Source organism: Poromitra crassiceps (genome assembly GCF_964638095.1).
Source record: "Poromitra crassiceps genome assembly, chromosome: 19".
NCBI lineage: Eukaryota > Metazoa > Chordata > Actinopteri > Beryciformes > Melamphaidae > Poromitra > Poromitra crassiceps.
The window spans coordinates 13,724,213-13,740,891 of NC_139646.1; the positions used below are offsets into that span (position 1 = coordinate 13,724,213).

The 16,679-nt window shown below is 45.3% G+C and overlaps 1 protein-coding gene across 1 annotated transcript; it reads left to right on the forward strand.

Moving 5' to 3' along the window:
• The first annotated feature begins 238 nt into the window (after positions 1-238).
• On the forward strand, positions 239-6,352 carry cUnh4orf33 (chromosome Un C4orf33 homolog). The gene is made up of 6 exons (XM_083655956.1): positions 239-333; positions 967-1,160; positions 3,991-4,051; positions 4,258-4,309; positions 4,579-4,778; positions 5,242-6,352. The coding sequence occupies exons 2-6, from the start codon at positions 977-979 to the stop codon at positions 5,336-5,338; spliced, it is 594 nt and encodes a 197-aa protein (XP_083512082.1). The 5' UTR covers positions 239-333; positions 967-976; the 3' UTR covers positions 5,339-6,352.
• Positions 6,353-16,679: the final 10,327 nt, after the last annotated feature.

The window sequence follows — 16,679 nt, forward strand, 5'->3', positions numbered from 1 at the left end:
AAGTTGTCCGGGTCCCCCTGCAGCGAGACAAAGGATCCGCTCGGAAGCTCCACTCATCTGTTTTGAAGTTGAAAGGTTTGAGGTGTCATGTTTTTATTACCCCTTTTCTTTTGTAGAACGTTATGTTTTTCACCCCCGTCTGTTTGTCTGCCCGTTAGAAATAACGTCATATCTCAAATAGTAACAAGCTGATTTGTATTGAATTTCATAGCTCTCTCTTGGCCCAAGGAATGGATCATTCGATTTTGATCTGGAACTGGGATTTCAGCAGCCACTAGAGGAGTCGACTGCAGTTTTAAGTCCGCGGGACAGCTGCTTGCATTCACAATTCTGGTTCGTACTTTTTTCTTTTACATTTTGAAATTCGGTCTGATGATCTGAAGCCACAATGGTGCCATTTCACAGCAACCCTTTTGAGGTGGTAAAAGCAGTTATTTCCTGCTTTACCACCAAAGGTTGCTTGCTGTGAAATGAGCGCAGTACCCTTTTGCCAAACTTCTTTTAGGTGCACTAAAGAAACCGAAACCACAATCACATACAGCAATAAGTTGAACTTGGACATTTATTGTTTTTGTTTGTTGTTTTTCTTTATGAAATTGTATACTATATGCTTTGGAATTAATCAATATAATAATAATAATAACAATAACAATAATAATAAAAATTAGGCAGGAAGTCCATCTTGATAAGAAAGTAACTGAATAACCTGAATAACGTTTGGCATTGACCTAATTTGATAACAAAGATCTTAAATAGCAGAGTTGTAAGTACATTAACACACTGGGTTCAGCTGGAGCAGAGTAGAGACTGTCCTGGAGCTTTTGACAATATGGGGGCAGCCTGTGGACTAAAGTGCATGACGTTCATCTACATTCTGCTGTACTGTGAATCTCTGTAAGTTGACAATATTTCTGCATTTATTGTAGCCTACTTGGCAGTTCAAGTCTGATTGCATTTCCCATTCAGTCCTTTCAGCATGATGGAATATACGATCAGTCGTACGTGGGACAGCATCCCTGTGACCCATGACCCTGTCCGGGTCAGGTTCTCTCCTGGGGATGGAGGGCTAAAGATGGAGGTCTTCGCGCCCTTCTTCAATGATCCTGCCGCCCCTGCAGGGCCCCCTGGCCAGCCCTTCCCCGGACTCTGGGATTATGAAGGTGGGTAGGGAGATACGAGACATGGAGATCTGCATGCTAGGCTACTGTATACATGATGCCACAAGCAGTTTTCTAGACATGCAACAATAGATATGTTAAGAATTGGTATGTATGTATTCACAGGATATGACTCATATGTACACTAAACATGATGCAGTCCATACATGTGCATACTCATGCACACAAAAAGTGAATATAGGACACACATACAGCTTCCAAACATTAGTGTAATGTCACAGGGATTTAGAACACTGTTGCATGAAAATGTCGTTTTAATTAGACAATAATTCCAGTCATGATTTAGTGAAGTCTGGATGAAACAGTTTTAGGGCACTACATACTGATGGAGGATTATGAATATAGTACAATGAAGATGGGGAGGCGAGGGACTCGCTCTGTTTATGAGGCTATAATAGTAATTTCATTATCATTATCATGGTGACACAGCAATTAAACCCGTTAATGAAGTTGAATAATAACAATCCTATCTAATTGACCTCAAGTTCGATTTCTGGTTAATGAGCTCCACCTATTTGTCCTCATTAATGTTACTTATCATTAGATTAGAAACCAACCACCTACCATAATCTAGGTAGATAATGAGCATAGTCCCCTTTTTTCTTTAACCTTTATTCAACCAGTTAAAAACACTTGAGAACCAGTTCTCATTTACAAGGATGACTTGCCCAAGAGGCCTCAGCAAGAGCATATAACAACACAGTCAACACAAAACGACACGTACAGAACAACAACAACAAAATGGCAGAGGACAGCAGAGACATATATATTAATAATAAAAATAGACCAGAAGTCAAACACTATCTGACTACAATAAAGGAAAGTTACTGATTCTTTATGGGATTATATTTATAAGAGGAGGGAGGAGACCAGGTCAGCAGGTACAGTAGTCGACTATGACCTGATTCAGATTTAGTTTGAAGATGTTAAGTGATGTGAGTGTTTTGGAGTGTGTTCCAGTCATTTGTGTGGCAAAACGGAAGGAATGATTACCAAAGACGGTGAGCATGATGAGGTGACTTGAGAGGTAATGAGGTCAGGTCACTGGATCTTCAATCTGGGAACCCAGAGTCTATTTTTTCAAATAAAAATAGACTCTGGGACATCCCTACCTTTTTTCCCAGCACCTCTCCTGCCACCGTCACTTTCTTTTCCGCGTCAGTTTCTAATAACGTTAACGCAAAAACACACTGCATAGAAGACGTCAACTCCTCTCACAACAACAGTGGAAAATTACTGGAGGTGTAGTTGTTGTGACTAGTAGTATCGTCAAAGTCGTGGCGCAAATTGCTATTCAGACTGTAAACAGTGGAGCACGGACACGGAAAAGGAAGTGACGTGCTCCACTGTCGGTAGTTGGTGTTGGAAACGTGCAGGAGGTTGGAGAGGTAATGAGGTGACTGGATCTTAGGCGGTAGTTGGTGTTGGAAACGTGCAGGAGGTTGGAGAGGTAATGAGGTCACTTGATCTTAGGCGGTAGTTGGTGTTGGAAACGTGCAGGAGGTTTGAGAGGTAATGAGGTGACTGGATCTTAGGCGGTAGTTGGTGTTGGAAACGTGCAGGAGGTTGGAGAGGTAATGAGGTGACTGGATCTTAGGCGGTAGTTGGTGTTGGAAACGTGCAGGAGGTTTGAGAGGTAATGAGGTCACTGGATCTTAGGCGGTAGTTGGTGTTGGAAACGTGCAGGAGGTTTGAGAGGTAATGAGGTGACTGGATCTTAGGCGGTAGTTGGTGTTGGACACGTGCAGGAGGTTGGAGAGGTAATGAGGTGACTGGATCTTAGGCGGTAGTTGGTGTTGGAAACGTGCAGGAGGTTTGAGAGGTAATGAGGTCACTGGATCTTAGGCGGTAGTTGGTGTTGGAAACGTGCAGGAGGTTGGAGAGGTAATGAGGTGACTGGATCTTAGGCGGTAGTTGGTGTTGGAAACGTGCAGGAGGTTGGAGAGGTAATGAGGTCACTGGATCTTAGGCGGTAGTTGGTGTTGGAAACGTGCAGGAGGTTGGAGAGGTAATGAGGTGACTGGATCTTAGGCGGTAGTTGGTGTTGGAAACGTGCAGGAGGTTTGAGAGGTAATGAGGTGACTGGATCTTAGGCGGTAGTTGGTGTTGGAAACGTGCAGGAGGTTTGAGAGGTAATGAGGTCACTGGATCTTAGGCGGTAGTTGGTGTTGGAAACGTGCAGGAGGTTGGAGAGGTAATGAGGTGACTGGATCTTAGGCGGTAGTTGGTGTTGGAAACGTGCAGGAGGTTGGAGAGGTAATGAGGTCACTGGATCTTAGGCGGTAGTTGGTGTTGGAAACGTGCAGGAGGTTGGAGAGGTAATGAGGTGACTGGATCTTAGGCGGTAGTTGGTGTTGGAAACGTGCAGGAGGTTGGAGAGGTAATGAGGTGACTGGATCTTAGGCGGTAGTTGGTGTTGGAAACGTGCAGGAGGTTGGAGAGGTAATGAGGTGACTGGATCTTAGGCGGTAGTTGGTGTTGGAAACATGCAGGAGGTTGGAGAGGTAATGAGGTGACTGGATCTTAGGCGGTAGTTGGTGTTGGAAACGTGCAGATTGCTGAATTGTTCATGTTATTGAGTGGGCTGGTCTTCATACCTAATATTAAAGTATATTAAAGTCTTTATTTTTACAGAATATTCTGAGACACTCATGTATAGGTAGATTATTTAAAATAACTGGGTTATTATGTGTGCTTTCATTTGAATGGCTGCTGCTGATGTTAACAACACAATTTTAAACAGTTTGTTGATTTAACCATAGAGAGGTCTCATGTTTCTTGTGTTATGTTTGACTCTTATCTCCTTGCTCAGTGGTGGAGTCCTTCTTCCTGGACAGAACTACTGAAAATTACCTGGAGGTGGAGGTTTGTCCGTAGGTACAGCATATTATGCATAGAATTACAACAGATTATATTTCCCAGACAAGAACTAAAGCCCATGTCTCATCCATGTGACCATATGATTATAGACACTTAAAGTGTAATACGATATAATCATGTTCTTCTTTTTAATGATAATACAAATGAGAAAATGCACAGTGTACAACGATGAAATATGTTCTCCATGTTTTCATCTCAGACACGGACAACACTTGGTATTATTGCTCTCCGGAAGAGGCCAAGCATTCCAGGTAGGTAACCACACAATGCAGGTTATTAGCTAATGTAGAGGAACAGCAAACAGAATAGGAAAACTGGACAGATATTTGGCCCATTTTACAATGTCAAATATGATCAAATGTTTGCAAAGACTAAACTATACGAGACCCGCAATGACAACAATCTAGGCTTGGCAACATTGTGAATAAAACATGTGTCTTTGTGTGCCAGGATACCAAAAATGCTACTATACCACTGCTATTGTGTTTCTTACCCTCCTCCTGGTCTCGGTCTCCTCCAGCAACAACTGCCCATGTCGTTCAATGCCAAGATCGAAGGGGACAGATGGGTAGGTGAGGCTCTTCTCCCCTGGAGGTTTTTCCCCCCCAATGTCAACCAGATGAACTCCTACGCCATCCATGGCTCAGGAGAGGGCCGCACATACGAGGCGCTCTACCCCGTCCCCAGAGAGGACCTCGTAGAAGGCCAAACACCCAACTTGTGAGTACGAGTGCAAGGGTTTAAAACGGAACAGTTGTTTGAGGTCACATTGTTCCTGCTGTTTGTCTTAGTCAAAGCCCTTGGAAGTTAGATTGCATTACACCACAAGACGCACATTATTCATAGCAAACCTTTAGTCATTCATGTTTTTTGTTTCGCAAGTGTAATGTTAGGATCGGAGAACCGGTTTGGATGACAAAGATAAAGAATTGACAGGCCAATCTCGAAGTCACTATGTGCTGCTAAGACGTGCCAGCTGTCAGCAAACACCTAGCCAGTGAGAACAGAGTTCTATTACGCAGAGGAAATTAAATGCTAATATACAGAGAGATGCCGTGTGTGTGTGTGTGTGTGTGTGTCTGTCAGTCTGTCTGTGGTAACTCTCTCTCTCTCTCTCTCTCTCTCTCTCTCTCTCTCTCTCTCTCTCTCTCTCTCTCTCTCTCTCTCTCTCTCTTTCTCTCAGCCACCTCCTGGAGTATTTCCAAAACTTCCGTCTGCAAAGCATCATGGGAGAAGACTGGGTCCAGCCAGAGTCTGATCTCTGGGAGGGAAAGTGCTGAGCTTCGCAAAAACACACATACACACACACGCACGCACGCGCGCACACACACACACACACACACACACACACACACACTCTCTCTCTCTCTCTCTCTCTCTCTCTCTTTCTCTTTCTCTCTCTCACTCACTCACACACACAACACAGTGGCAGGGCGACAGCACGACCAAAGTCATTGACGGGGAACACAGTGCAATCGATCTTTATTAGTTAATGATGTCAAACGGCGTGGCATGATATATGTTATCAGCTTGTCAGAGCGTATTAGACGTCACACACATTCACACTCGCATGCACACACATTCACACTCGCACGCACGCACGCACACACACTCGCACGCACGCACGCACACACACACACGGGGCGCGTCACAAGGTATTGGGCGTCACATTAACTGGCCTCGGCGGAGTGTGACCTACAGCATTACTGTGGATGGTTGGAGAGAGCGCTGTGTGACCTACAGCGTTACGGTGGATGGTTGGAGAGAGCGCTGACTTTGACATTCAGCTTCTGTATAGCCTGCGCACTCTACTTCAGTGAGATGAACCGCAGCCATTTTCTGTGATGCTTTCCTGTTAAGAGTGACACACACACACACACACACACACACACACACACACACACACACACACACACACACACACTTCCGAAGTGACAATTAGCTCTGCAGGAATATGTGGCAGGGCGTTTGATAACAATTTCAATGCTTTTATCGCATGCTGTTAATGATATGGTGTTTAATTACACACATTGACACCATTGTGCGGTTCATTGGGTTTGCTCTCTGTAACTGCTTGAACAAATGCCCGTTTTCTTGAGTTGCACCAGTAAGACTTGCTTTGCTTGCCTTGTAATCCCTATGTGACCACCACGCTTCAGTGCCATTTCTATCTGTTCACTTTGATTGATAAGTCAACTGAATGTATAATCCTCATGAGATGAAATAAACTATGTTCAAAGCAGTGTTGAATTATGTCTGATGCGTTGACTCACCCAAGACGCGTGGCTCATTTACTTCGCTCAAACAGTACTAGACCAAAACACTTGGGTACCCCCCACGTTTATTTGTTTGTTTTGGAATTAGTGTGTCAGTAGACTGCTCTTTGCTGCTCACATTCCCCCTGCTCTCCTTCCCCTGCACCCTCCCACCTCTCCTTCTCTGTTCTCTCCTCCTCCACATTTCCCATTTTCTCCCCACCCTCGCCCTAATCCGGGCCCGTATCCTACTCCCTCCCTCCACCCTAGACCCTACCTCTACTCTACCTCCCCTGTACCCTTCCACCTCTCCTTCTCTGTTCTCTCCTCCTCTCTGTCCTCTCCCCTCTCTCACATTCCCACTGCTCTCCTTCCCCTGCGCCCTCCCACCTCTCCTTCTCTGTTCTCTCCTCCTCTCTGCCCTCTCCTCCCTCTCACATTCCCCCTGCTCTCCCTCCCCTGCACCCTCTCCTTCTCTGTTCTCTCCTCCTCCACATTTCCCATTTCTCCCCACCCTCGCCCTAATCCGGGCCCGTATCCTACTCCCTCCCCTCCCCCAACCCTAGACCCTACCCCTACCCTGGCTCTCCCTCCCCTGCACCCTCATCTCTCCTCCTCTGTTCTCTCCTCCTCCACATTTCCTATTTTCTCCCCACCTCCCCCCTCTCCTCCCTCCTCCCTCTCCCTCCCTCCTCCACTCTCCTGCTTTCTTCAAATGTTCAAATGTTATCTTTATTCTGTATATTCTTGTTACTGTGTGTTAGCTAGAATCAGCTAGACATACTTTCTGTGAAGCCCTCTGAGACATGCTTGTGAATTAGGGCTATATAAATAAACTTGACTTGACTTGACTCTTTATAGTTGATTTGTGGATATTTAGGAACGTTTCATTGTGTTTGAAAGCGTCTTCACGTTACGTATTATTATTTTTTACATCTGCCTAAGACTTTTGTACAGTACTGTATATCAAAGTGCCTCACTAACCTTTCCACCTACTTTGGGAAGTTGAGAAGATCACAGGCCCTCTGATCCCCAACATACACGTGCACAGTAACACTCACACACACACACACACACACACACACACACACACACACATGATCACTGGAGACTCGCAAATCTCACTCTTCTTTTGTTCGGCCCTTTGAGTCTCTCCCCCTTGCCCTTGCCATAGTCCCTTGGAGACCCTGTGTATTTATCAGAGGCTCTTCTTGGATCGCTGGCTCCCCCCCCCCCTCCCCCCCCCCCCCCCCTGCTCCTGACCGCCAGACAGGGGGCCCATTGATTCTCATGTTGGGTGCGTTCCTCTTCGCCGTGGCAGCCCCTAAGCCCGTATTGAGCCCTATCACTTTTAATTGGTGCTCTCGCCTTTGAAATGCGTGCAGTGATTAGGCCTAGAGAGCCCGCTGCTTAAGCCCCCTCCTTATCATCGCCTGTGGTGCCTAGCCACCCTACTCACATGCGCGCGCGCACACACTCGGGGAAAAAAAATGGCACATTGTATTCCGAGAGCGTGTCTCTTACTAATACAAAGATCTCCCCAAAAAGGTGTTTCTGGGCACTTATTCACACAAACGCAGGAGCCTCATAAAACGTCTCCATGAATACCCATGGACGCACACGCGATCTTATAACACCAGCTAGCTCGCGCGAGCGGAGGATGTGTGTCGCCCCCTAATAAGAGTTAGATCCAATTTTCTCTAATTAGTGTGAAGACGAGAGGAGAGAGCAGAACAGGTAGCTCCCTCTCCTCCAAAGCCCTGGCAGACAAGTAGACCGAAGAGCAGCCTTAGAAAAGAGACCAGCCTGCTCTAAAACATTCAGCACCAGCTTAAGGGGTGATTCTGCACGTCAGAAACTTTCTGCTGATCATCCAGGCCTATTTTTCAAGAGAGGTGGGTGTCATTTCTTAAAGTCTAAAGAGAGTTTGAGGCTCTGAATGGGGATAACAGTTCAAGTCTAAAGAGAGTTTGAGGCTCTGAATGGGATACAGTTCAAGTCTAAAGAGACTTTGAGGCTCTGAATGGGGATACAGTTCAAGTCTAAAGAGACTTTGAGGCTCTGAATGGGGATACAGTTGTGATGATAAATAGAAGGAAAATGATAAAGGAGTGATCTCGTAACAGGAAAAAGAGGGATGACTTCCTGGTTTGAGGGCTTCTGTGATAGAGACCCAAATGAAAGATCCCATCCCGAAGCTAATAAGATACAGTGACAGCTCATAGACTGTGTAGTGTCAAAAACAAGATCAGATTGTACAAAGTGATAGGATGACTTATCAACGCTGTGCAGTGCACCACACTGTACTTACTACATGACAAAATCAAAAGTCAACTTTGATCAATGTTCACGTGGGACTATGACCAACCTTATGACCAAGGCCTCAACTGTAAAGCAGCCTTATCTCTGTCCCCAAGGCCAAACCAGTCATAAAAGACTATCATAAGTCACCAGCGCTGTGTCGGTCTGCCATTGAGGCTGAAGTGGATAGGCCTATAATAAAGACCTAATGGAAGGGAACATGGCATATCCTAATCTTTCCCTGGCCAGACTGAATGCTGATTAACTCGGTCTAATTATTGTCCAACAAGTCCATCATTACCGAGAGAGGCTTGCGGGGGTGAGGGGAGGGGACCTGCGGGGGTGAGGGGAGGGGACCTGCGGGGGTGAGGGGAGGGGACCTGCAGGGGTGAGAGGAGGGGAACTGCAGGGGTGAGGGGAGGGGACCTGCAGGGGTGAGGGGAGGATGGAAGAGTGGTGCTGGGAACAAAATAGATCTGGAGCTAATGGTGTGCGTGTGTGTCTGTGTGTGGGCGTGCCTGTCTGTCTGTGTGTGGGCGTGCCTGTCTGTGTGTGTGCGTGCGTGCCTGTCTGTGTGTGTGCCTGTCTGTGTGTGGGCGTGCCTGTCTGTCTGTGTGCGTGCGTGCCTGTCTGTGTGTGTGAGTGCATGCCTGTCTGTGTGTGTGAGTGCGTGCCTGTCTGTGTGTGGGCGTGCCTGTCTGTCTGTGTGCGTGCGTGCCTGTCTGTGTATGTGAGTGCATGCCTGTCTGTGTGTGTGTGTGAGTGCGTGCCTGTCTGTCTGTGTGCCTGTCTGTGAGTGCGTGCCTGTCTGTGTGTGTGAGTGCGTGAATGTCTGTGTGTGTGCGTGCGTGCCTGTCTGTCTGTGTGCATGCGTGCCTGTCTGTGTGCCTGTCTGTGTACATGCATGTGCCTGTCTGTGTGCCTGTCTGTGTGCATGCGTGCGTGCCTGGCTGTCTGTCTGTGCGTGCATGAGTGTTTGTGAGGACACAGGTGCTAATTGCAGTTGAAGCTGCTAGTGTTGTGTGTGTGTGTGTGTGTGTGTGTGTGTGTGTGTGTGTGTGTGTGTGTGTGTGTGTGTGTGTGTGTGTGTGTATGATGGGTAGAATGCAGGATGAAGCTGTAAGAGGCTGCTGGGGAGAGAAAAAGAGAGATGCAGAGGCAGAGCCAAGTGAATGCCAGGGGCATTAATGAGGGCCGGACAAGTTCCACTTTTCAAGAGCACTGCAGTGAACAAGAGAGCATATTTAAGCAATATCACACGAGAGGGAGTGCTGTTGTTGGCTAATATCGTCACGGCTGTGATACGGTCGTAGGCACGAGGCCGCAGGCCGAGTGCCGAAGATAATCACAGCTGTGACGATATTAAACAACAACAGCACGACCTCGAGTGTGATATTGCTTTTATACAACAGTTCTATTAAACAAAGCTGATTAAAAAAATGACAAAAAGCTGAGAAAATATATGATTTCTCTATTTATTCCTCCGCCAACAAAAATAGTCCCCTCAGCTTTCCGCTACCAGTTGCATTTTGTTGATTAGAGCAGCTGTGAAGCGGAGTGATCTACACACAGTGAAGCGCCAGTGCTGTTATCGTGAAATATCAGCACTGGTAGGATCCCTCTTGTCCAATCAAATTGCTCGGCCGGAACTAACTGTTGTATAAGAGAGGAATAGAGACGAACAGAGGATCAGGTGTTTCATTAGAGGAGAATGGCACACGATTATTTGCAAACGTACGGGAGCAAGGGTCCACTCTTACATCCACACATGCATGCATGTGCTGACATGCAAACATGAAGACATTTTAGTCATTTACACGTCTACATGAATATCAGATATGGACAGTCGGCGATAGATTGGGATTCCTGTGGTTGGACATGTGAGATCAAATGGTGTACAGAGTTGAAAACTGAATGTTAAGGAGAGATGAGCTTATGCTTATGAAAGTTAGTGTCCTCTAGTAAGAGAGTGGCGTCAGCGGAGGACCAAAATGCGAGACTCATTAGCCAATGAACAGCCAGGAATGGGTCTCGCGCTACTTTTGCATGCTAAAATAAAGCTAATAATGTACAATTTGATTCAAGGGATGAAAAACCCTTTCAAAGTACAACACAAACTGTCTATTTTGCTGCAACTCGACAGTGCAGCTTTTTTTACTCAAGAGTTCCACTTTCTACTTCCTGGAAAAAAAACGGGTCCATTAGAGTGAATGGAGATGTCGGAACTCTTCTATTATACGGCTCTGATGAAAGTATGTATTATGTGTATGTAAGTGAATGATTAAGGGTCTGATGGTTACATCTTTCACATCACACCTCTTGTAATCTCCATCCAGATACTAGATGGAGTGATCAGGGCAAAGTCAATCAAATGAAATTGCTTCATGTTTATGAATCATTGCTAATACATGCACTGGCATGTTCTAGCCTAGTCAATAATAAATGGGTAACGTCCCCGCTTATAGGCCTATGCATACACAGACACGCACCCACACACATATATAAGCACGCACGGCTGCACAATTGATGTGTCACAAGTGGGAATGGGATTCATATGTTATCATTGAATAAACATTAGGAAAAAAATGATATGGGGTAAGTGGGGGGGAAAGAAGTAAATTGTGTTTTCTCTGTCATCAACACAGAATATAAATCACGAGTGTTAGCCTAATTGATTCCATTATATCCCCACCTGCCTGCCTGCCTCGTCTCTCATCCGTCCGCACGTTGTTTTTCTTCATTTGAAGCTAGATGGATGAAAAGGTTGTTATTGTATGTGAAGCTTGGTGAATTTCATCCATTTTACCAAGCACATTAATTGCAAACTAGATGCAGCACTATAATTATCAGAGAATATCTGTTTCTGTACAAAACACAGAACCATACCCGCAATGCAGGGGATGTATTCTGGTACAAGATGATGATATTCCTTTGTTTTTAATAGCAAATGGACTACTTATAGTTTTTGTTTTTTAGTGCTCTTATGTGCTTTCATGTGTCCCTTTTTAATTGTGTATGTGTCATCTATGGACTATATAGTATGCTATCGCTATTGCTTTCTCCACCTACACAGAACACAGAGAATGTCCCCCTCTAGTCGTTGTGGAAAAGTCATTCTGGTAATGTAGAGGCAGAGGCGGCAGGTTTAGGGAAAGTGGGTAGCCTACGCCAAAAAAAATTATTACAACACTTCATCACAAAACAACTCAACACTGAAACGCTTTCAACATCACAAATTGATTGTATCTAACAGTGTAGGAGCATCCGAGATTGGATTTTTCCTGCAATAGCCATTAGCCATACATTTTTGGCCATAACACTTTTACCTACTACTTAGTACTTTTTACTGAACTGTCCACCTCAACTATTGAGTCACCTGCCTCCAGTGCAAGCCACGGAAGTGATGCTGAAAGCTCTACTTCCTGGAAGCTGTATCCAACAGGGAGTCATTCCCTGTTCACCCCATGTTAAAATGTCTGACAGGATTATGTTTACAGCCTGCATGGTTCAAAACACAGTTTTGGCCTATAGCTAATTTCACCTTTCATGACAACTGTACCTGTTTAGAGTAAAATAGATGATAGAAAAGACTGCTTAGAGTAAGGTGACCAGACGTCCCCCATTTTCAGGGACAGTCCCCGTTTTTGGTGACCTGTCCCCGGCTGGAGCTGTCCCCGAAAATGTCCCCGATTTTCTACTGGCGTCTGCGGTCGATATTACTCTAGCTCCAGTGGTCCTTCTTAAATCTAGAGGGAATATACTTATAGGGTATGAAACTAAGACCAACAGCATCCATTGGGAGTGGACCAACAATGCCATGCTACCTTGTCGGGAAGGGGGCTAAATAACGAATTTTGAAAAACCGGCATGGTCAATTTCAAAGGGGACCCTTGACCGTTTTCACCTCAAGATATCTGAATGAGAATGGTTTCTTTGAGTACCCACGAGTCTCCCCTTTACAGACGTGCTCACTGGCCAACCACTCAAGCAGAAAGGATGCGGGAGGCTTACGGGCCGGTTAAAAGCATATCAAAGCATGTATGTCTATGTAGCTCATTGATCCAGACATCCAAGACATGATTTGCTGCAGCTCTTTCAGGAAATGTTGAACAATGAAGAAGCACTCAGGACAACACCGAAAATACTTTTTGAGATCTGAGGCTTTTCATAAAACATTCGGCGCTGTAGGTTTGGACAGCCAGGCCTAATGCTGCTGGAGAACACAGTGACATTTTGTAAAGGGGCACAGTGAATGAAGTGTGTGTGTGTGGGGAGGGGCGGGGTGGGGGGGCACCAGGGGCCTCTTCGTGAAGCCACTGTTTATTACAGTACAGCAGCCATGGGCAAAATAAATGAAACCAGAATCATCCCCCTTTATTATTTCATAGGTAATAATAACATTGGATATTTTAAGGATATATTGATTGCCGGACTGGGTTAGGGTTAGGGTTTTCCGCGATTTTCATTTGAGAAATCTGGTCAAACAGATGATAGAAAAGACTGTTTAGAGTCAAATAGATGATAGAAAAGACTGTTTAGAGTCAAATAGATGATAAAATACTGTTTTGGGGCTGATTGTCAGGTCCCCTCATCTCGTGCCGTCTCGCGTGAGCTGCACAGCACAAGGAACCCAAGATCGCGACAGGGCACACTAGGCTTCAAACATCGACCATCTCAAAACAGAGTGGCTATGTCCATAGTCATGGGCACGGTGGTGTAGTGGTAGCGCTGTCGCCTCACAGAAGGTCCTGGGTTCGATTCCTGCTTGGGACGCTGAGGGTGTGTCTTCCCCCATGTCCTCAGCGCCCATGCCCAGGTTGGCTATCTCGTCAAAAAGGGCCTTTCTTTTTTTTATATATTTTATTTTCATTTTTTTAGAACAATATACGAACAAGACAAACAGGCTCAGACACAGGAAAAGAAAGTAAGTAAGAGAGAGAGAGAGAGAGAGAGAGAGAGAAACCACATCATGAACATTCAACATTACAACATGGTGCTACCAGCCGTACAAGGTGTTTATGTGCTTGTAGGAGATAATGGACAATCCCATGCAAGGGGTCCGTAAGATACCAGCTGGGTGAGCCATCCGTCCGTCACCCCCAACCTCAGTCACTGCTCATTCTTAACCTCGTCAAAGTAGGCCAAAAACGGGTCCCAGATATTTGAGAACCTTCCAAGCGAGTTGGTTCTCAGGGACCTGAGTCAAAAGGGCCTTTCTGTGTGGAGTTTGCATGTTCTCCGTGTGCTCTCCTGGGGTTCCTCCATACAACATATGGAGCCCCCCCCCCTAAAAACATGCAGAAGCTCGTCATCTGACCAGTGACGACAACATTTGAAGCTGATCCCTGGGCGCTGTACATAAGAAAGCTGCCCACTGCTCCTGGTCTGCCCCCCGGAGGAAGGACATGCCTGGATGGGATAAATGCAGAGATTGTGTTTCACCGGTCACCGTCAGCATGGGTGTGTGTGTTGGGTGTGTTCGTGTGACAAATAAAGACAGGTTTGTCCGTCCAGTTCTTCTTCTGGTCCAAACTTTGCTAGAAAGCCTACATTTTTCTGGCTTGAGACTGCGACACTGCAAAGCCCGATGAGATGTAAAAGTTCAGCAAAATATATCACACATTAGCTTCTTGCTTCCCAGGCTGCGGGCTTTGGAAGAGAGTTGTTAATGGTCACAATTACTAAGTGGCCTGCTCATGGCCATGGAAATAATCTATGTTAATTCCTAAATGGAATGGTTCCCCTCTAATTGAGCGATTAGGGCAGCCTAGATCAGGAGTCACTCTGATGTGTTGATTGATCCGGCTAAATGATAATGGTGGAATTAATTGAGTCTGTAGAGATAGATGGCTGTGCACTGATCATCCACTGAGTTTTAAACTATCGATCGCTCCCTTATCTTGGCTTAAAAAGATGCTGTTAGTAGAGGATAATGGTTATTCAGAGCTAAGCTACAGAGTGCTACCTGTCCCTCTGGCCACACCTGATTAAACAAATGTTAAAAGATTAAGTAAAAGATTAAGATTTACTTTATTGTCCTCTTGAGGATCTTTTTTACCCAAATGTTCTCCAAGTCACTGCATCACATAACATTCATCTCCAAGACAAAGCAGCACATACTTATAACCACTTTTCAGTACGTTATGGTGGTGCTATAATACTATGGAACACATATATCAATATTGCCAAAAAAGCATTATCTGAACCTACCTCCCACAGCCATAATATACTATCCACCTCATGTAGAAGAGACAGTCTGGCTTGAGAGACTAACAGGAAGCAGGGCCGTAGCCAGAGTTCCGAAATAGGGGAGGTCCAGCAAGGGGAGGCGGATTCGGCGGCGCCCGTTAAAAATTGAGGTTTTTTTCCCCCCTTTTTAAGCCATATTTAGAGTAATATATCATTTTAAATCAACATTAGGATTATACTGTTGTGATGTCATTATTCAGCGTTTGAAGCTCAATTTGGGCCGTTTGAAGCCCAATTTGGGCCGTTTGAAGCCAGATTTGGGCCGTTTAAAGCCCTATTTGGGTAGTTTAAAGCCAGATTTGGGCCGTTTGAAGCCTGATTTGGGCCGTTTGAAGCCCAATTTGGGCCAAGTCCAATTTTACAATGAGATGCACCCACTTTAAACCTGAATAAAGTAATAAAACCACTAGTAAACCAGTAGGCGGCGCCTGGCCTGCTGTTCAGTGAGTGGCCTGGCCTGGCCTGCAAAAAAAAAAAAAAAAAAAAAAATTTTTTTTTTTTTTTTTTTTTGGCAGGCTGAAATATTAGGGGAGGTCCGGACCTCCCCGTCCTCATAGCTAGCTACGGCCCTGACAGGAAGTGTAAACACAATCGGAAGTTCTGATTGTGTTTACACTTCCTGTGACTCATAAACCTCGTCTGACTCATTATGTGAGTCAAACTGCGCGGGGACAAAACTATCTAATTTCTACCGAGGATCCAGTGTTTGACACGTTATATTTTAAAGTGGGTAACAATATGCTCTTCACAAAACTAATGAAAACACTTCTGAAACTGAAAATCCAGTGTGTTACAGTATTTATACCAGGATACTGGAGCGCTGTAACCTGACGCTGCCAGATGGATGTAGGTTGCTTCACATTTGTTTCACAATCTACATCCATCTGGAACCGGGAAGCTCAACTGTTGAAGAGGGCGGTCACTTTTTTCAAGCTACGTGGTGATTGGATGGACCGTCTGTCTATCACCGTCTGGGCGTGCCAACTACAACAAATCAGATCGACTTGCCTATATGACGTAGCAGCTGCAGCGCCGGGAGAAATGTAAACAGGACTACAATTTGAGCATCGAATGTTAAGAGCTAAATAGTTAGCATGGAGGTAGCAGATTTTTGCCGTTTTTGTAAGGTGAATATGTTGGGTGCAAACATTGACTATTCAATTCGCCAAAAGAAAGAAGAATAACTGCAGATGTCTGACTGAGGATGAACGCTTAGTGCAGGTAGGCCATTTTTGCACATTAAATGTTACGGATTAACTGATGTTACGCTAACGTTAGCAACATTTGCGAGTTAGCTTGGCACCAGCAATCCGCAACTAGCTATAGTCTGATTATTAATGTTAACGTTAACAGCGATGAATTAATAACATGTATCGTTGTTCGTTTATTCAGGGAACTGATGACACCGAGCGGCACCCTGGACGGCTAACGTCATAGAGACGCAATGCTCTCTGGGATCATTGCAATAACATCAGCCAAATGCTTTCATACAATACTAATAGAATCATTTAACGCTACTATTTAGCATTAAGGACTGGTGAATTGTAAGCAATACGGTTACAGTTTCGTACTCACTGTAAGATCAAGTGTTTAACGTTTATGTTAGCTTATTGTTTTGAATAGAATGTTTGACCCCAACATACAACATAACTGTTGTAGCTAGCCCACTGGAGCTAGCCTCGGTAGCCGCCACCATGTTGAATAGTGAAAGAACTACAAGGCACAGGCGCTTCTCGGTGGCATCACACCCTGTCTGCCTAGAGATCGCCCGTAGCTGCCGCTGATTGGGTCGCCTGGGCGCGGGCCGGTTTATACT

Coding starts and splice junctions, on each gene's coding strand:
- cUnh4orf33 (XM_083655956.1), top strand. CDS start 977: ATGATGGAATATACGATCAGTCGTACGTGGGACAGCATCCCTGTGACC. Junction 1,161..3,990: donor CGGACTCTGGGATTATGAAG/GTGGGTAGGGAG, acceptor CTCCTTGCTCAG/TGGTGGAGTCCTTCTTCCTG. Junction 4,310..4,578: donor GAAGAGGCCAAGCATTCCAG/GTAGGTAACCAC, acceptor GGTCTCCTCCAG/CAACAACTGCCCATGTCGTT.